The sequence below is a fragment of the Diachasmimorpha longicaudata genome, chromosome 3 (genome assembly GCF_034640455.1).
Source record: "Diachasmimorpha longicaudata isolate KC_UGA_2023 chromosome 3, iyDiaLong2, whole genome shotgun sequence".
Lineage (NCBI taxonomy): Eukaryota > Metazoa > Arthropoda > Insecta > Hymenoptera > Braconidae > Diachasmimorpha > Diachasmimorpha longicaudata.
In genome coordinates, this window is record NC_087227.1 from 5,703,479 (window position 1) to 5,718,621 (window position 15,143).

Sequence of the window (15,143 nt, forward strand, 5' to 3'; positions counted from 1 at the left end):
TTCGACAATATTTACGTTTACAAAAACTATTCCACCGAATTTCGGAGCATAATATTTAATTATAAAATATAAAAATGGGAAGCCATAACTTATAACTGTCTCTACAAGAACAAAATGTTTTAACAAACCGTAAACATTTCTGTTTATGAAATGTTTTTCCTTGATTTCTTCACATCACTTTTTTCTTTGTAACATTACTTCACTAAATTATTTCTCGTTAGATTTTTCCCGCGAATTTTATGATGAATACAACATGACAACATTACCGATATCGAAAAGTTCATCTTAACACATCAAATACAGTCACACAATTTTCTCATGTACAAATGAGGATTGTGACTCACACATTTGACACGAGAATTCTATTCGACTTTGTCACAATTTTTCAAATAGAATCCAAGTGTTCTACATACACGTCTTATTTTTCAATGATAAGACAAATGTTATGACCCATTCTGACCTATTGATGCAGATACGACATAAGTTGTTTTCCCTCCGTATATAAACGCCATACGCAGTTATAGTTGAGTTCATTTACGGCGGGGGACTTTTGAACATAGATTAATTGCGGTACATGTACTTGAGTGAACCATTAAGAGACACTGAACGAAGCAGATTAGTTTACTCGTGTCTTGACAACTTAACTGAACTGTTATTTGTATTTCATTGTTTCTCGTCTCAATCGTATTTTTATTTTCAAATACAATAAAAAATATTCACTTGTGATTTTTATTGAACTGCTGCGACACATGTTACGAGTAAGTACTTAATTCTACGATTGAATGGTGGTGAAAATTAAAATTTATCTAACATTAGTTTTCAATAATTTGGGAAATGGTCAACAAAAACTCATAGTCATGAGTAAAATTTGAATAGAATTGAATAAATGAATCAGTGGAAGTACAAAATGTTTTTTTTTTAATAATATATTTTTATTTTGACACGAGGAAGACATGACTGTACTCTAGGGATGATCTAGGGACTAACTATAATATGTGAAAAACATGTACTGAGGAATTTAAAGAGAATAACATAAATTAATGACTAGGAAACGGATCGTTTCTTCATTTCAATTGATGTTTCAGATTACCTTAAAAAGAAAAATATAATTTTGCCTATGATAATTGTTTTAGACAATCAAGAATCTCAAATTTTCATTCAAAAACTCACTCCATATTCGTTTCAAAAGAATATTTCATTAGCAGAACTTAGTTTTTTTCTCAGAGTAAACCGGCTTTTAGTTACGAGGAGACCCCATCGTAAAAAAGTTATTTCCTAAAGTGTTACTTCTTATCATTTAGTTCAAAGTTTAACGTTTTTTTCAAGATATTTTCTATCGAGGAGATCTAGTGCACTAGGAAAGTTGCTTATGATATCTCTGTACAACTTATTCTCCTTAAATTTTTAGAAACATTTCTGAGCATAACATCAATAATTTTATAAATTCAATAACTTCATGAATACTATGAACTAATGAATTAATAAAATTATTTTAAGGAAATTAAACGGCAGCTTCACTTGCTCTAATTCATTACTCATTTGTTTCTGAGCTCTCTAAACCCTCATGTGCGCTACCCCCACCCCGTAATAATAGAAAATAGACGCTAGATCAGCGTTGGGGTAAAAAAAATATTCCGATTCCAATTGCAATGAGGAACAAGAATGGGGAAAAAGGATAAGGGAAAATTTTATTTCAATTAAATGACAATGCGGTATGAGTCAGTGCATATTCTTCTTTGAATTAATTTCTCTGGACATTAAATAGGAAACTAAACGAGTCCAATGCATTTTCCAAACCCAAATGGAAATATGGACACCTAGGGTAACATGGATCTCCATTAAAAATGTTTTTCCTCTTAATTTTTTAAATTTTTCCGCGGAGATTATAACTGAAAAACCCAGAACGCAATATGTTTTGTAAAAAAAATAAATCCATCTTTCATTCGTTTTTTTTTGGTTCGGAAAATCTCAAGATTTGTCATACAATGGTTTGTCAACATTTCATTATTCTTTCTCGTCCATTCATTAAGAATTCCGCATAAATTTCAATCTTATAAACGATGAATAACTCGTGCTTTAAATATTATCTCATTCTTAGTAGTTACACCAAGAAAAAGAGTCTCCACGCTATCAAACTCCCTCTTTTCTTCACAACAAAACATAAACACAACATTTAAAAATGGAATGACGTATTCTTCCGATAATATTAAAGAAATAATCTCCCCTTGAACATATGATAAGCCCTCAATGCGAATAGCCGTGGGAACTTCGAAATACGTTTTCTTGAAAAAATTGGAGTAAAACTACTGATAGGCAATCTCCAACATCTTTCACTGAATGATTTGCCAAACCTTTTCATACTTTCGTTAGAAATTCAGTACAAATTGAAAACGTTAGAGTGATGAACAACTTCTATTTGAAATTTGATCTTACTGTTAACAACAGAACTGAGAAAAAATCTTCGATGCTGTTATAGCTTCCAGTCTATTTAATTTTTTCTCTGAAACCAAACATCAACACTAGTTTAAACAAATAAAAAAATTATCATAGAAACAATTTGTACTTGATCGAACGATAAGCTCATTCTTAAGGAGTTATTGTTGATATCTCTACATCTTTTATGTTTTTTGTAAATTCCTGGGAAACTGTCAATAGCTGGACATAAAAGAATCTATCCCTTTCAGCTTTAATCATTATGCCATGACCCACAAACTATCACAGTCGTGCATATATTTTTCAAAATTTTTTGTCAAGTTTTCTGCATTTTCCAAAACCTTCCTAAAACGGTAGAAATATTCTTCACGATAACGAAACTTTGGAAGCCATTGAACAGCAACAAACCGTAAAAACGACATATCTTTAACATCAATATGATCAGCTGTTTCTTAAAATTTTAGGACAAAGACAACTCTCGATGCCGTATCATCCAAACTCGTTCAATTTTTCCTTTCAACATGTACAAATACAACAATCAAAGGACTAAATATTGTGTTCTCCCCACAACATTAACGAAATAATTTTCATTTAGTAAATATACGATAAACATTCCAACATGGAATAGCCTTCGGAAAATGAAAGAAACCTCTTCTTGAAAAATATTTCAATTGACAGTACTCTATCTTGAATTTTTTACTGTACTTCTTACTCTCCCTCTCTCTCTCACCCATCGAATTTCCATTAATCGTCATATATATGTCCTTGCTCCCCTCTCCATCGCCAGCATCCTAACATCACGCAGCGTTCACGTGCTCGTCAGACGGGATCGAGACAGTCATATGCGACCATAAGTTTTCCACCAAGACCTGCAGATTCTATAATTCGTTATCTCCTGTTAACAAAATTATGAAATTACACATGCCGAGAGTATCACTCCCACCCCCTCCCCCTCCCCCAATCATTATATAAACATTGCTCTGTTTATCCTCTAATAAAGAGCTTAATTCTCAAAATAAATCGTTTGATGATAGACCGCTGAGCGGGAGAAACCCATTAATGAATGAACGAGGTAAACAATGGCATTCGAATACTGAATAATGTTAATATGCGCATCAATTGGAACCTGGACAGACATTACAATTTTGAGGTTATTTTTAGATGCCGGGATGTTTGTCAACGTCCAGAACTTTCCTCAGGATTCGGAATTTCTGTACGTTTGAAGCATCGAAGTAAAATATATCGAAAAATGTTCATTTGTTTGAAACCTTTGTCAAAATGAAAATGCATTCAACGACGTTGCAACACTGGCAAAAACTTTTGATCTTTACTGTACGTCAGTATGGAATTTTCTACTGCGCATGCTTACTCTGCATTACTGACTGCGTATCGGCCGGTTTTATGTATTCGATTTTCAGTTCTCATCGACCCTGTGTAGACAAAACTTCGTAAACATAAGAGAGCGCGATTTGACATTATTCAAATATTTTTAGAAGAAAAATATTTTTCACCCTGGAAACATCTCCGATATTTAGGGAATACGCCGGTATTATTTTTATCGGGTAATTCGAGAAGTTTTTGACAGTCACAATTATTTTGTATGATTTTTACTAAATATTGTGGGAGAAATTGTAGCGTCGATTATTGCACTCGCAATAGCCCGAGTCGACGGAGGTGTCGGGTACAATGGCTGTACAACTCCTGCAGGAGGGATATAGGAAATTTGAGGAAGTGAAGAAGAGTACTTTAGGTGAGGGCTTGTCACACGAATTTCTACTGATGTTTCTCTTGGGGTCATAACTTCTCCAATGGCTCGGTGAAATTTCAATCAGTTGTACGAAGACGACTAATGTTTATTAATTTTTTTAGCCGATTGACATTGACAGAAGGAAATTACTGTGTTAATGGCCATTTATTTAATCATGAATTTCACTCTTGTGACAATGATTTCTGCGAAAAATGGTAATTCCACTTTTCGCATGTAACATCCTCAGGAGCACATCTGTAGTTATCTTCGAAGTACCGAAAAGGATTGTCTATTGTTCTTGTTGATTGTTCAAAATGTTATCTTGTTAGAATTGTCAATAGATACAAAACAAAGACAAAATTTTTGTACAGCCAGCAAAGTAAAAATCCGCAAAAAAATTCGTTGGTTGAACGTCGAAGGAACCTGGTGGGTTCAATCTTTCCCTGGATTTCTATTGAATTTAAAACATTGTTTCACATTTCTGTATAAAGAAACAAGAATTATTTCATCCGTCAAAGGTGCACTAATTAATCTGTCATAATTATCAAAAACGTAAATTCCACATATTTTTCCATCAGTTTGGCAAATCGTAAACTTTTTCACATGCATTCGCAGAATTTATAACTCTTGAACGAGACGAGTATACCAGTAATTGAGTATATCTGATTATGATTCGTCACTAATTATTGTTAATGTCTCTACCGAAGCATAAATTTACCGACTGACATGTTCACGTGATTACAAACCTTTTGCATAACATCGTTACTGATAACACAATCGCCTCTATCTATTTTGTACCTCTCTTTCAGGCACATGATTTATCTTTAGCATAACTTTATGAACAGCTGGACAACTCAAACAGTGGGATTATATTTTAGTAAAGCTGTCGGGGATACTATTTATGACCTGAACGAAGACAATTATTACTTTAGATGTTAATTAGACAACAAGCATTTTGGAACAGTTTGGAAGAGATCTCATTGTTTTCATAGCGATTACCCATAAATTAATCTTTAATTATGAGAAGATCTGAGAAACATAAATGACGTTTAGGTTTTTTCCAGCTGGTGCAATGATGGCGGGGGCATTTGCCATTGTGGCAGTCCTATGGATTTTACTGCAAACCATAGGAATCTTAGGACATCCTCAGGCGATACACGATGAGAGGATCTCTCTGTATTTTCAACCGCATGGATTTGGTACGTGAAGATACAAGCATTCATTTTGCAGGATCTTATAATTCTTAGAAAATGTTTCTAATTTCAAGAGCAGTCTTCAAGCTTTCACCTAAAAATTATAGACATTCAGTATAAATATAGGGTCGAGTGGGGAAACGAGTGCTTAATTGTTTAATATCGATGAGTACTTCCATTTCTTTCGCAAAATAATAATATTCTCTTCTGGAAAAAAATTCTTCGACATTGTCAATTGATTGTTTTTGCTCCTGGCGATGAATTTGAAGAACGTCAGTAAAGTGAATGTAATGAATGACCTATCGAACTCATTTAGGTGACTCGAAGATAAACCGGCCTTTCCTCGATTCCGAGGAGATTGAGTTCTCAAATCTTCCAGCAGTGAGTGAACATGCTCTGAATAATTCCATTAATTATGGAATTACACAGTCAAAACGAATCGCTAGATTAGAAAAAAATCTAGTCAATGCTGGGATTGGATTGACTGATGATACACCCACCCATTCCCACTATTTATATGCGTCTCCGAGTGAAGATGCACTTGATCTGCAATTAGAGGCGGATGTTGTTGCAAAGGCTTCAATGTATCTTCTTCAGCATTTTTGTCAAAGGTAACTAAATTAAGCATATAACATTCAATCAACAAGCTTTTCATGGATAAATGAAAATGCGTAGAGTGAAAACTAAAAAAAGTTGAGTAAAAAGGGGAAATTTTATCGATTTTCCTCGTACCATGATTTATGTTAAACATTGTTCGTTCGTGTTCATGTAGAAACAGTCGTTCCATCAAATTTTTGGATGAACTACCTTGAACCTGGTTACGTCAGGGTTTCATTTGTACGTCTCATCCTCTTCTAGTACTGACGTTTGAGAGATACGGAAAAAAAATTGTAAAGACTCAATGGGATTATCTAATCTCGTATAATTTATAAAACCGAACTACGCATCTTCGGTTATCTTGAACTATTTCTGTACTTACAACACTACATTGCTCTTCCGTGTTTGCAATGGCTAAATTTGCAATGAATTATAATTAAATATTCACCATTAATTAAGTGTTGTAATTAAATTTAAATGATACGGTGTTCCTATTCGAGAACAAATGTGTGTTTATTTACGGACTAATATGTTTGCAGATTTGGCCGAAGTAACGAAGCCTGTGCTAGTTTCGTCTCGACATTTAAGCTACAGGGCACGAGTATTGGAGAATCATGTGCTGCTAAACAAATAGTACCTTGTCGAGCCAATGCTCGTTATCGCTCCATTGATGGATCTTGCAATAATCTTGAGAATCCACGATGGGGTAGTGCACTGACTGCCTACTCGAGAATTCTATTTCCCTCCTATGCAGACGGTAAATAATTAATAACTTTACTCTTAGGAATAATCAATAATTGTAATGCATAGAGCGAAGCTCCGGAGAACTGGGAAAAAGTGCAAAAAAACTCGTAATTAGTTCACAAAGTCCTGTCCCTAAAGCTAGTAGACATTAGTTCAAAAGCCTCAGGGATTTTTCGATATTAGGGATCGTAATCATCTGGGGAATTGTCTAATCTAATGCGACTATTTTCAAAGTTCATTAGTCGTCGAATGATCTCAGGAGCGACTGGTTCTAGGCAGAAATTGCCAACAACCTTTTTCGTAGAAATATTTTCAAGGAAATGACAATGAAATAGTGCTGTACAATTGATTATTATTTACTATTTCATAGTAATGACTGGGGGAATGAATAAAATCATGACTTGACCTTTCCACGTGACGACTAGTCTCTTGATAAATCCCTGAAGATTGCAAAATAATGGGTGATTTATTTGCATTTGTTCTCTCTTATCAGTACATGTTAATCCCTCACTCCCAAATAAGGCCTAAGGAAAATGTAACGCTCTTTTCAACCCTGAAATTTTTCAATTTATTTTGGATAATTGGATCAAAAAAAATCAAATGATTTATTCGTTCATCGAGTCGGAGAGCGAGGGATTAATAAACCACTAATGACTTTTTCACTATTCTTTAAGAATTAGGAACATTCATTGAGATCCATTGGCGCCACCATGAATCATCTTCAATTCATCAGTTTAGCCTTTTAAGCAATTAGAAATTGAAAGGGAGAAGCAGAGCTGCAAATAAATTGTTGCAATACCTTTAATTTAATGACGCTGTGATGTTTGATTTGTATTACAGCAATGGTGCTATTATAATGCCCATAAAAACGTAAGATACTTCAATATGTTGTGTCAGTGAACACATATATACGAGCACCGAGTGTCGCTCGGAAGGGGCTATCCACCAAATAGTGTATGTAAAAATAATTCGGATATATATTAATTACTTAGATTTAGGATAATTTAAGCAGTGGGAACTCTACATTTTTCATGTTCATGATCATCTGGGATTCTATTAGGACAAATCATTATTTTACGCGGAATAGTCTATAGCAGAGACTGGGCGTTTTCATTTTTTACTCAAGAATAATTTCTAGGCGACAGCGAGCGTCATCTTTTTAGGTTTATTGGCACATTTATAGTCAATAGAGAGTGAAGTGGAATGGACTATTTCACAGCATCTACCCTAGACTTGTCTATCTTTTTTAATTTGAAAATTTTTCTTGATTTTTTTTTCGCTTCGAAGATGCATTTGAAATGCTGTGATGTAGTCCATTTTATCAGGTTCTCCTCTTATGTTTGTTAGGATCGCAAATAAATCGTTATGATGATGTTCATGATTTTTTAATAAAATTGACAATGACTAATAGGAATTGAAAGCCCACGGAGAGCTTCGCAGAAGCCCAATTCATTACCAGGAGCCAGAGTTATCAGCACGAGTCTGACGAGGAGTGCTGATCAATTCGACGTTTCCAGGACACTCGCTGTCATGCAGTGGGGACAATTCATTGCTAATGATATGGCTCATACTGTTGTACGGAAAATGGGTAAGAAATTGATTCAAATATTTGTATTTAATTGCAAGTATTTAAGCCTCGCGATTAATTTTGCAGTAAAAATAGAGTAATTGACTGTAAATTTCTACGAATAACCATTGAATTGGATTTTAAAGATTATGTGAACCGATTGGATGATTGAAAATTAAATGTTCCACACAGTTACAACGAAGGAGCCCATTTCCTGCTGCACGTCAGATGGAAACTTCCTCGCCCCTCGTCATATACATCCACATTGTGCATATATTCCAGTGCCTGAAAAAGATCCTGTCTATGGACAGCAACAACAGCGTTGCATGAATTACGTACGATCGTTGCCGGTTGTTAAAACTGATTGTACTTTCGGACCCATCCAACAGATGAACCAAGTAACACACTTCTTGGATGGTTCAACAATCTACGGAGCTGATGATGCGAGAGCCGAAGAATTGAGAACATTCCAAGGTGGAAAATTACATGTGGATGATCATGAGGGGCTTTCCTACTTACCAAAGGCTGATCACAATACGTCTGTTGATGTTTGTGATGATCCTGATAATTGTTATAAAGCAGGTAAGTCTCATATTTATGTAATTTTTTATGTCCATATGATTTTACCAAATCGTAAAAATGGCATATCAGAATTTTTATCGATCCCGATAAGTTGATGTAACATCGAAAATTTGAAACTTTTAATTTCGATGGGACTCCAATACAATTTCCTCGCGAAGAATCCACATTTTCTACCATTTTTTTCCTATGTAATCTCACAGCAAATTTAATTCACTGTTACGTATTGAATTTAGGGGACGATCGAGTGAATTTCGAACCTTCTTTGGCCGTAATGCACACAATTTGGGTGCGAGAGCATAACAGAATAGCAGAGAAGCTCTCGAAAATGAATCCAACGTGGTCAGACGAGAAATTGTATCAAGAAAGTAGACAAATAGTTATCGCTGAAATTCAGCACATCACCTATGAAGAGTGGCTTTCAACTATTCTGGGAAAGACATACGCACGTGTCCTGGGCTTTGTTTCGAATGCTGAGAACGGTCGAATAAATTACAATCAGTACGAGGATCCCGCTGTAAGCAACGAAGCCGCGACAGCTGTTCTGAGATTCCTCTATTCATTGAAACGAGGCGAGTTGAGGTAAGCTTACGATTTTTATATTTACGTTATTGACTTCACGAGATTAAATTAATGTATCTTGTAGTATAACCGATGATCAGAGGCGTAACAATGGATCACTGAAATTATCCGAGCATTTCTACAAACCAAGAGTCATCGAGAATGAAGGAACTTTTGATGGTCTTCTTCGTGGTTTGACTAGTCAGACTTGTGGCAAGATGGATATGAATTTTGTTGCTGATGTAAGTCTCCTGAACTAGTTTTACATCATTCCAGAATTTTTTACCGCCAGAATTCTCGGTTTTTATTTAATTTTTCAATATAAGAATATCCAATTGTTTATAGGTACAATTTCTTTTTACGAGTTAGGAGAGATTACCGAGGATTCGAGTAAAGTTTAATCACGTTATCAATATGAAGACTATTAAAATAGATTTTTTACCTTCACAGGTGACTCAAAGTCTCTTCAGAACAAATAAAAATGGATTGGGCCTCGACGTTATCAGCTTAGACATTCAGCGTGGTCGTGATCATGGTCTTCCTGGTTATAATCACTATCGCAAGTACTGTGGACTTCCTTCAGCAACAACTTTCGATGATTTCCTTGATCAAATTCCACGAGAGGTAGTCTACCATTTTATTGTTTTTAAAACGTTTGATGCCGTTTTATTGTCTTGCAGTGCAAACAAACCGTTCGATTAACTCTTTATCATTCATTAAATTACAGATTGTAAAGAAATTACAAGGGCTCTATAACCACCCCCACGACGTTGACCTAATCGTTGGTGGTATGGTGGAGAGGCCTGCCGACGACAGTATTTTGGGGCCAACATTCCGATGTTTATTAGCTGAACAATTTGCCAGAACTCGATGGACTGATCGTTATTTCTATGATTCCATGGCCCAACCCCATCCATTCACAAACGAACAATTAACTCAAATACGTCGGACGACGTTGGCCCGAGTTATCTGTGACAATGGCAATCACATATCTAGAATGCAGCCTAATGCATTTTTACGTATTCAAGGAGGAAATGAAATGGCTTCGTGCACTGATTTTGAAGCAATTCCAAGTGTCGATCTGTTTGCATTTGCTGAAAAAGATAAGGCATATCGCTGAGCGATTTTTCTTTCATGTTTATGTACCTGGCGGATGAATATCCAGACTTGGTTTCAGGACCGAGACCAGGATAGTGATTAAGGGGCGATAATACCACATCAAATGATCATTGGGCGTTCAGAATATTGATGAATAGCTCAGTGACAATGGCTTATAATTATGTAATGTTGATAGTTTCTATGTAATTTGAGGCAGGAAAACGATCTGTGCAGTGGTGAATGATACAAACGATAAATAATTATTTAAAGATTCTGTTTGAGGAAAGAGTTCAACGGGGATTGAATTTTTGCAGATTAAAAAATGACTCATTGTTCCAATTTTTTAAACGATTTATCCAATAGACTGTGTATCATCTAACTGACGACATTAGGTACAACACTTACTATTTAAGACATAGATTAGCTTTATAATGATACTCATTGAAATACACATTTTTTTATGAAAGAAATTACTGAATTTTGTCATTTACAATGTTATGAGTCCCGTATTTCCTCTGGCAGTCGCAAAATTGTTAACATAAAAGCTTTCTGTTCATTTTTCATATCAATTATCATATCACTTTTCAGATGATCATCTTTTTACAAGAAAAATTGGTTATTTAGCTAACATAATGATGGCGTACACTAATTTAAAAAATTCGGTGGTGAGGGGTTTTTGGAGAATAACTTGATGGTTTGCATTTAAAGCTTTTTTGCTATTTTTGCTATTTTTGTATTTTTTTTGTGTAATTAGATCTAGTGCATGGATCTTCCAGCTGATCAAAAATATTTTTGAAGATGTGGAAGCGCTCATAGCTCCAGGCCTGTGATTTTTTAATTTTATATGGTCCGAGGAAACTGAAATTAGTCCCAATCATTGAGTAATTGCTCTGTTCATCTGACTAAAAAACCGAATTTCGAGTAAAAATTTTAGGACGTTTTTCCACACATTTACATTTACAGCGTGACATCATTAAAATAATTACACAATATCTTCCTTCATAAAAACCAGCTAAACTTCATCGCATTTCTCCATCATTCCACGCATTCGAATATAGCAGTCATACAAAATAAATTGGAAGACAAAATTGTCTTTCCGTGGTCTTCACATTTCGATTACTCATTTTGTAACCTTGTAGATATCTTACAATTTCACGGTGATGATTTCGTAATGTCTGAATCTTTGAATTAGTTTGTTAGAGAAATATTTTCTTGCATCCATGATAATGTCCTCAGCGACAAAGCTCTTCGTCGTCGACATATTTTCAACGCAAACGGAAATACTGCACTAGTGAACTCTGCATCACAATAAATAGCTCTGAATATATTCAATAAAATTTCGATGATTTAAAATAATTTAAAAGCATAATGACTAAAACCACTCACTACACTGTCCACAACTTGACTACATAATTGATTCATTAGTAGAGTGGTACACCAAGCTAAGTCAATTTTTATTATCAACGATTATCTCAAAATAAAAAAAAATAGAAAATTTTTTGTCAATACCTTTTTTGTAGGGCCAACCGACGGTTATAAATCACTCTCAGAGTCCGAGATATTCATCACAAATAGACCAAAAGTCACTATCAATTTAACTCCATTCGCCATGAAGCCGATTTACCGATTTCGCTTCTGAATTCTTTATCCAGCCGGCTCTCTATCTTCCGTATTCTTGATTCATTCATAAAAAGACTATAGTCTACCACAATTTAATGCTATCTATACACCTATCATTTTACATTAACACAGTAGTTGTCCATGAATTTTGGAATAATATTATGTACAGAAAATTCATTCCAATCACGAAAAATCAATGGTAGAGAGAACGAGGATGGAATTCTACGATCAGGATGTTCTCTTCCGCCCTATGCTTTATCTCAATTTCCTCTGCTCTGACGTTGTCGGAAATTTGGGATTTCAGTCTGTCAATTTCCTCCTCCGTAAATTGACAGTACTCTAGAAATTCCTTAGCTTTATTCTCATTGGAGCTTCGAAGAAGACGAATCAACATTTTCAAAAATTTCATACTCTCCAGCAGTTGATTTTTCAGATTTTTCCTGTCTTTTTCATCATAAAGAAACCATCTGAAAAAAATTTCACTCTCCTTTTTGGCCTGTGCAATCGAGTCATTTTCTTTCCAAATGTCGCAAAAAATTGAAATGCATGTTGCACTTGATTTTGAAATATTCTTAAAATGTATTCTTTCCTCGGGCGTATTGAACTGCCAATTCGAGTATTTATCTGCCGAGCAGTACTGACATTTCAGAATAAAGTACTCACAAATATGAAACGAATCAATTTTACTCTTGAAAATTTTTCTCTCTTCGTCGGTGTACAACACCTCGTTCATGAATTTCTCAACAACATGGTATTTATCCTCGATGATGAGATAGTAATAGAAGTCTCGACCATCATCTAACAGCTCTTGTCTGTACTCTTTCAAGTCAGGATCATTAATAACGTATTTAGTGAACGTTATATCTTGCATTATTCTCAGACACTTGTCAAAAAACTGCCAGCATTCCCTAAATATACCTTTCTTAAGTGCCGATGGTGCTTTGTCCCAAGTCTCAAATAAAATACATTGAGTTGTCGTATCCTTAATATCTCGTAATTCATACTCATCCAGAATAGCATCTATAATAGCCATTATAAGTAATCTAAAATCATGAGTTGATAAATACTCCCAAGTTAAATCAAGTGTAGGAATAAATAGTGCTTGCCAAGGCCAATTTGTCAACAACATCTTGAGTATATCATTCTTATATCTCTTCAATAATTCAGTTCTCTGTGCTGTTGTCATCTGCTGCATCAGAAACACTAGAATATCAATGTACCTCCTGGTGTAATCCTCCTCCGCGGATTTAACTCTCGGTAATATTTTATCGCTCAGTAAAGTTAGAGTGGTCTCAACCAAATTTCTGCTCTTCTCGTCGTCACTCAGTTGATGATAAAAATACTTGACAGCAACATCGTAACCACCGATGGCCGACAATTTGAATGTATTCTCCTTAGCGGAATGATTGAAGTCATAAATTTCATCGTAATTGTGGGGAGATGATGATTTGATAAATAAATGAGATTTCCTGTCTGATATGTACCATCTCCAATAGACCAATAAATGAACATTGCAGTCATCTCCGATGTTCCATCGGCTCTTCCATGAAATAGCATCTCTGTCCTCCAAAGAGGACTTCTTCCAGAAACTCGCAATGTCCTCCTCGAGACAGTAATTGCATGCCTCCTCGTACATGTAAGGTATATCAGTGACTTTTCCATCAACGCACAAGGACTTGAATATTCTCACTGCATCGATGGTTCCATAATTTGTCCAGAAAATATTGTCCAGGTAATGCTCAAGTGCTGCAGTTCTGTGTCTCGATCCTTCCAGTCTCTCTGTGATGTACTTCAACCATTCTATCATTCGATCTCCAATAGACGTTATCATGTATGTCATCTCGTCTCTCATTGAGTCTGGAAGAAGTCTCTGTTTTCGCACATTTTCTAGTATTTCACAGGTCCACTCAGTCTTTTCTTCAGCTTCTCTACGACAAATTGTATAGCTGTCGTGTTTCAAGAAGAAATCTTTTATTTTACTCTTTATTTGATGTTGCTCCCAGCAATTTATCGCTGTCTGCATCATCGCTATTTTTCGCAAACTCAACTCCATTTTGTATGGGGACGACATGGTCGATTTCATTTGAGAAATAATGGACCATAGATTTGACGTAAAAATTGATGGATTTATAATTTAATTACACGTTTTGTTTGTCTTGTTCCACTTCGATATGTTCTTCTTTACATAACCTATAACAGACGATGCCCAACAGTAAATATATAATTGTTTGTGTCGGACTAAAAAGAAATTCTGGTAACTTACCGGATAATTCCGCAAGTTAATTGGAGAGAGTTGATACATTTTGCTGATGATTCAATGGCATATATTTTCACCACTATGTGCTATTTGTTGACTTCCATGGATTTTATGCTCCCATGCCTGTGCAGGAGTATTTCCTTGGAGAGATGATCTGAGTAGCACGTGATAAGATTTTGGGGGAGTGGAGTAGAAGAAAATTGTCAGTGTCAGGTGAGTTTTGATTGAAATAATTTTGTAACACACTGCGAACTGTTCGTCGGCTTCTTACAAATGCATTATGCTGTTCTAGCGACATGACAGCAACACGGTGCTGAAGAACACCACTGTACCGATGCTATCGATGATAGTAATTGTTGTTTTATCGATTGGAGTCATTTCGTTCGTAGCTTTCCCTGTAGTACCTACATACCGTAGATATTCTCTTTTGAGAAACCGTAAATGGCTAATGGTAACGTAGGTAGAGGGACTAAATAAAGGACTAATAGACTAAAATAAAGGACCACCATATATTTCTACAATGATCCCCAAACTAATGAGCATAATTAAAATGCATAAATAATTTTTCGTTTGCCAAGTATATGGTGGCATGGAAATCCCTACCAACGACATAATTAGTTCATTTTGTAAGAAGGAACCACTTATCAACTGTCTACGTACGAATGTGTGTATATGAGGGTGATATGGACGTCTCTTTGTTCACTGCCTACCGCCACAATCGGCAGTGGCGCCTCCCACTGCTGGAAA

General features: G+C 35.4%; 2 protein-coding genes across 4 annotated transcripts; one reads left to right on the plus strand and one right to left on the minus strand.

The window, feature by feature from the left end:
• The first annotated feature begins 509 nt into the window (after nucleotides 1-509).
• LOC135160912 (peroxidase-like) lies at nucleotides 510-10,989 on the plus strand. Of its 2 annotated transcripts, XM_064118044.1 has the most exons (11): nucleotides 3,843-3,995; nucleotides 4,069-4,183; nucleotides 5,245-5,379; nucleotides 5,690-5,984; nucleotides 6,510-6,727; nucleotides 8,126-8,302; nucleotides 8,474-8,863; nucleotides 9,097-9,442; nucleotides 9,507-9,663; nucleotides 9,872-10,045; nucleotides 10,149-10,989. In XM_064118044.1, the coding sequence occupies exons 2-11, from the start codon at nucleotides 4,120-4,122 to the stop codon at nucleotides 10,539-10,541; spliced, it is 2,349 nt and encodes a 782-aa protein (XP_063974114.1). In that variant the 5' UTR covers nucleotides 3,843-3,995; nucleotides 4,069-4,119; the 3' UTR covers nucleotides 10,542-10,989. The 2 variants fall into 2 exon arrangements, with proteins under 2 accessions (XP_063974115.1, XP_063974114.1); XM_064118045.1 differs by lacking the exons at nucleotides 3,843-3,995; nucleotides 4,069-4,183 and adding an exon at nucleotides 510-758.
• Nucleotides 10,850-14,780, minus strand: LOC135160914 (uncharacterized). 2 transcript variants are annotated; one of them, XR_010298657.1, is made up of 3 exons: nucleotides 14,403-14,780; nucleotides 12,029-14,329; nucleotides 10,850-11,817 (listed from the first exon to the last, which is right to left on the minus strand). XR_010298657.1 is itself a non-coding variant. In XM_064118048.1 (2 exons), exon 2 carries the CDS (start codon nucleotides 14,220-14,222, stop codon nucleotides 12,333-12,335), a length of 1,890 nt encoding a protein of 629 aa, XP_063974118.1. In that variant the 5' UTR covers nucleotides 14,223-14,329; nucleotides 14,403-14,780; the 3' UTR covers nucleotides 10,850-12,332. The 2 variants fall into 2 exon arrangements, 1 of the variants encoding a protein (XP_063974118.1); XM_064118048.1 differs by having other exon boundaries at nucleotides 10,850-14,329.
• Between the last annotated feature and the right edge of the window lie 363 nt (nucleotides 14,781-15,143).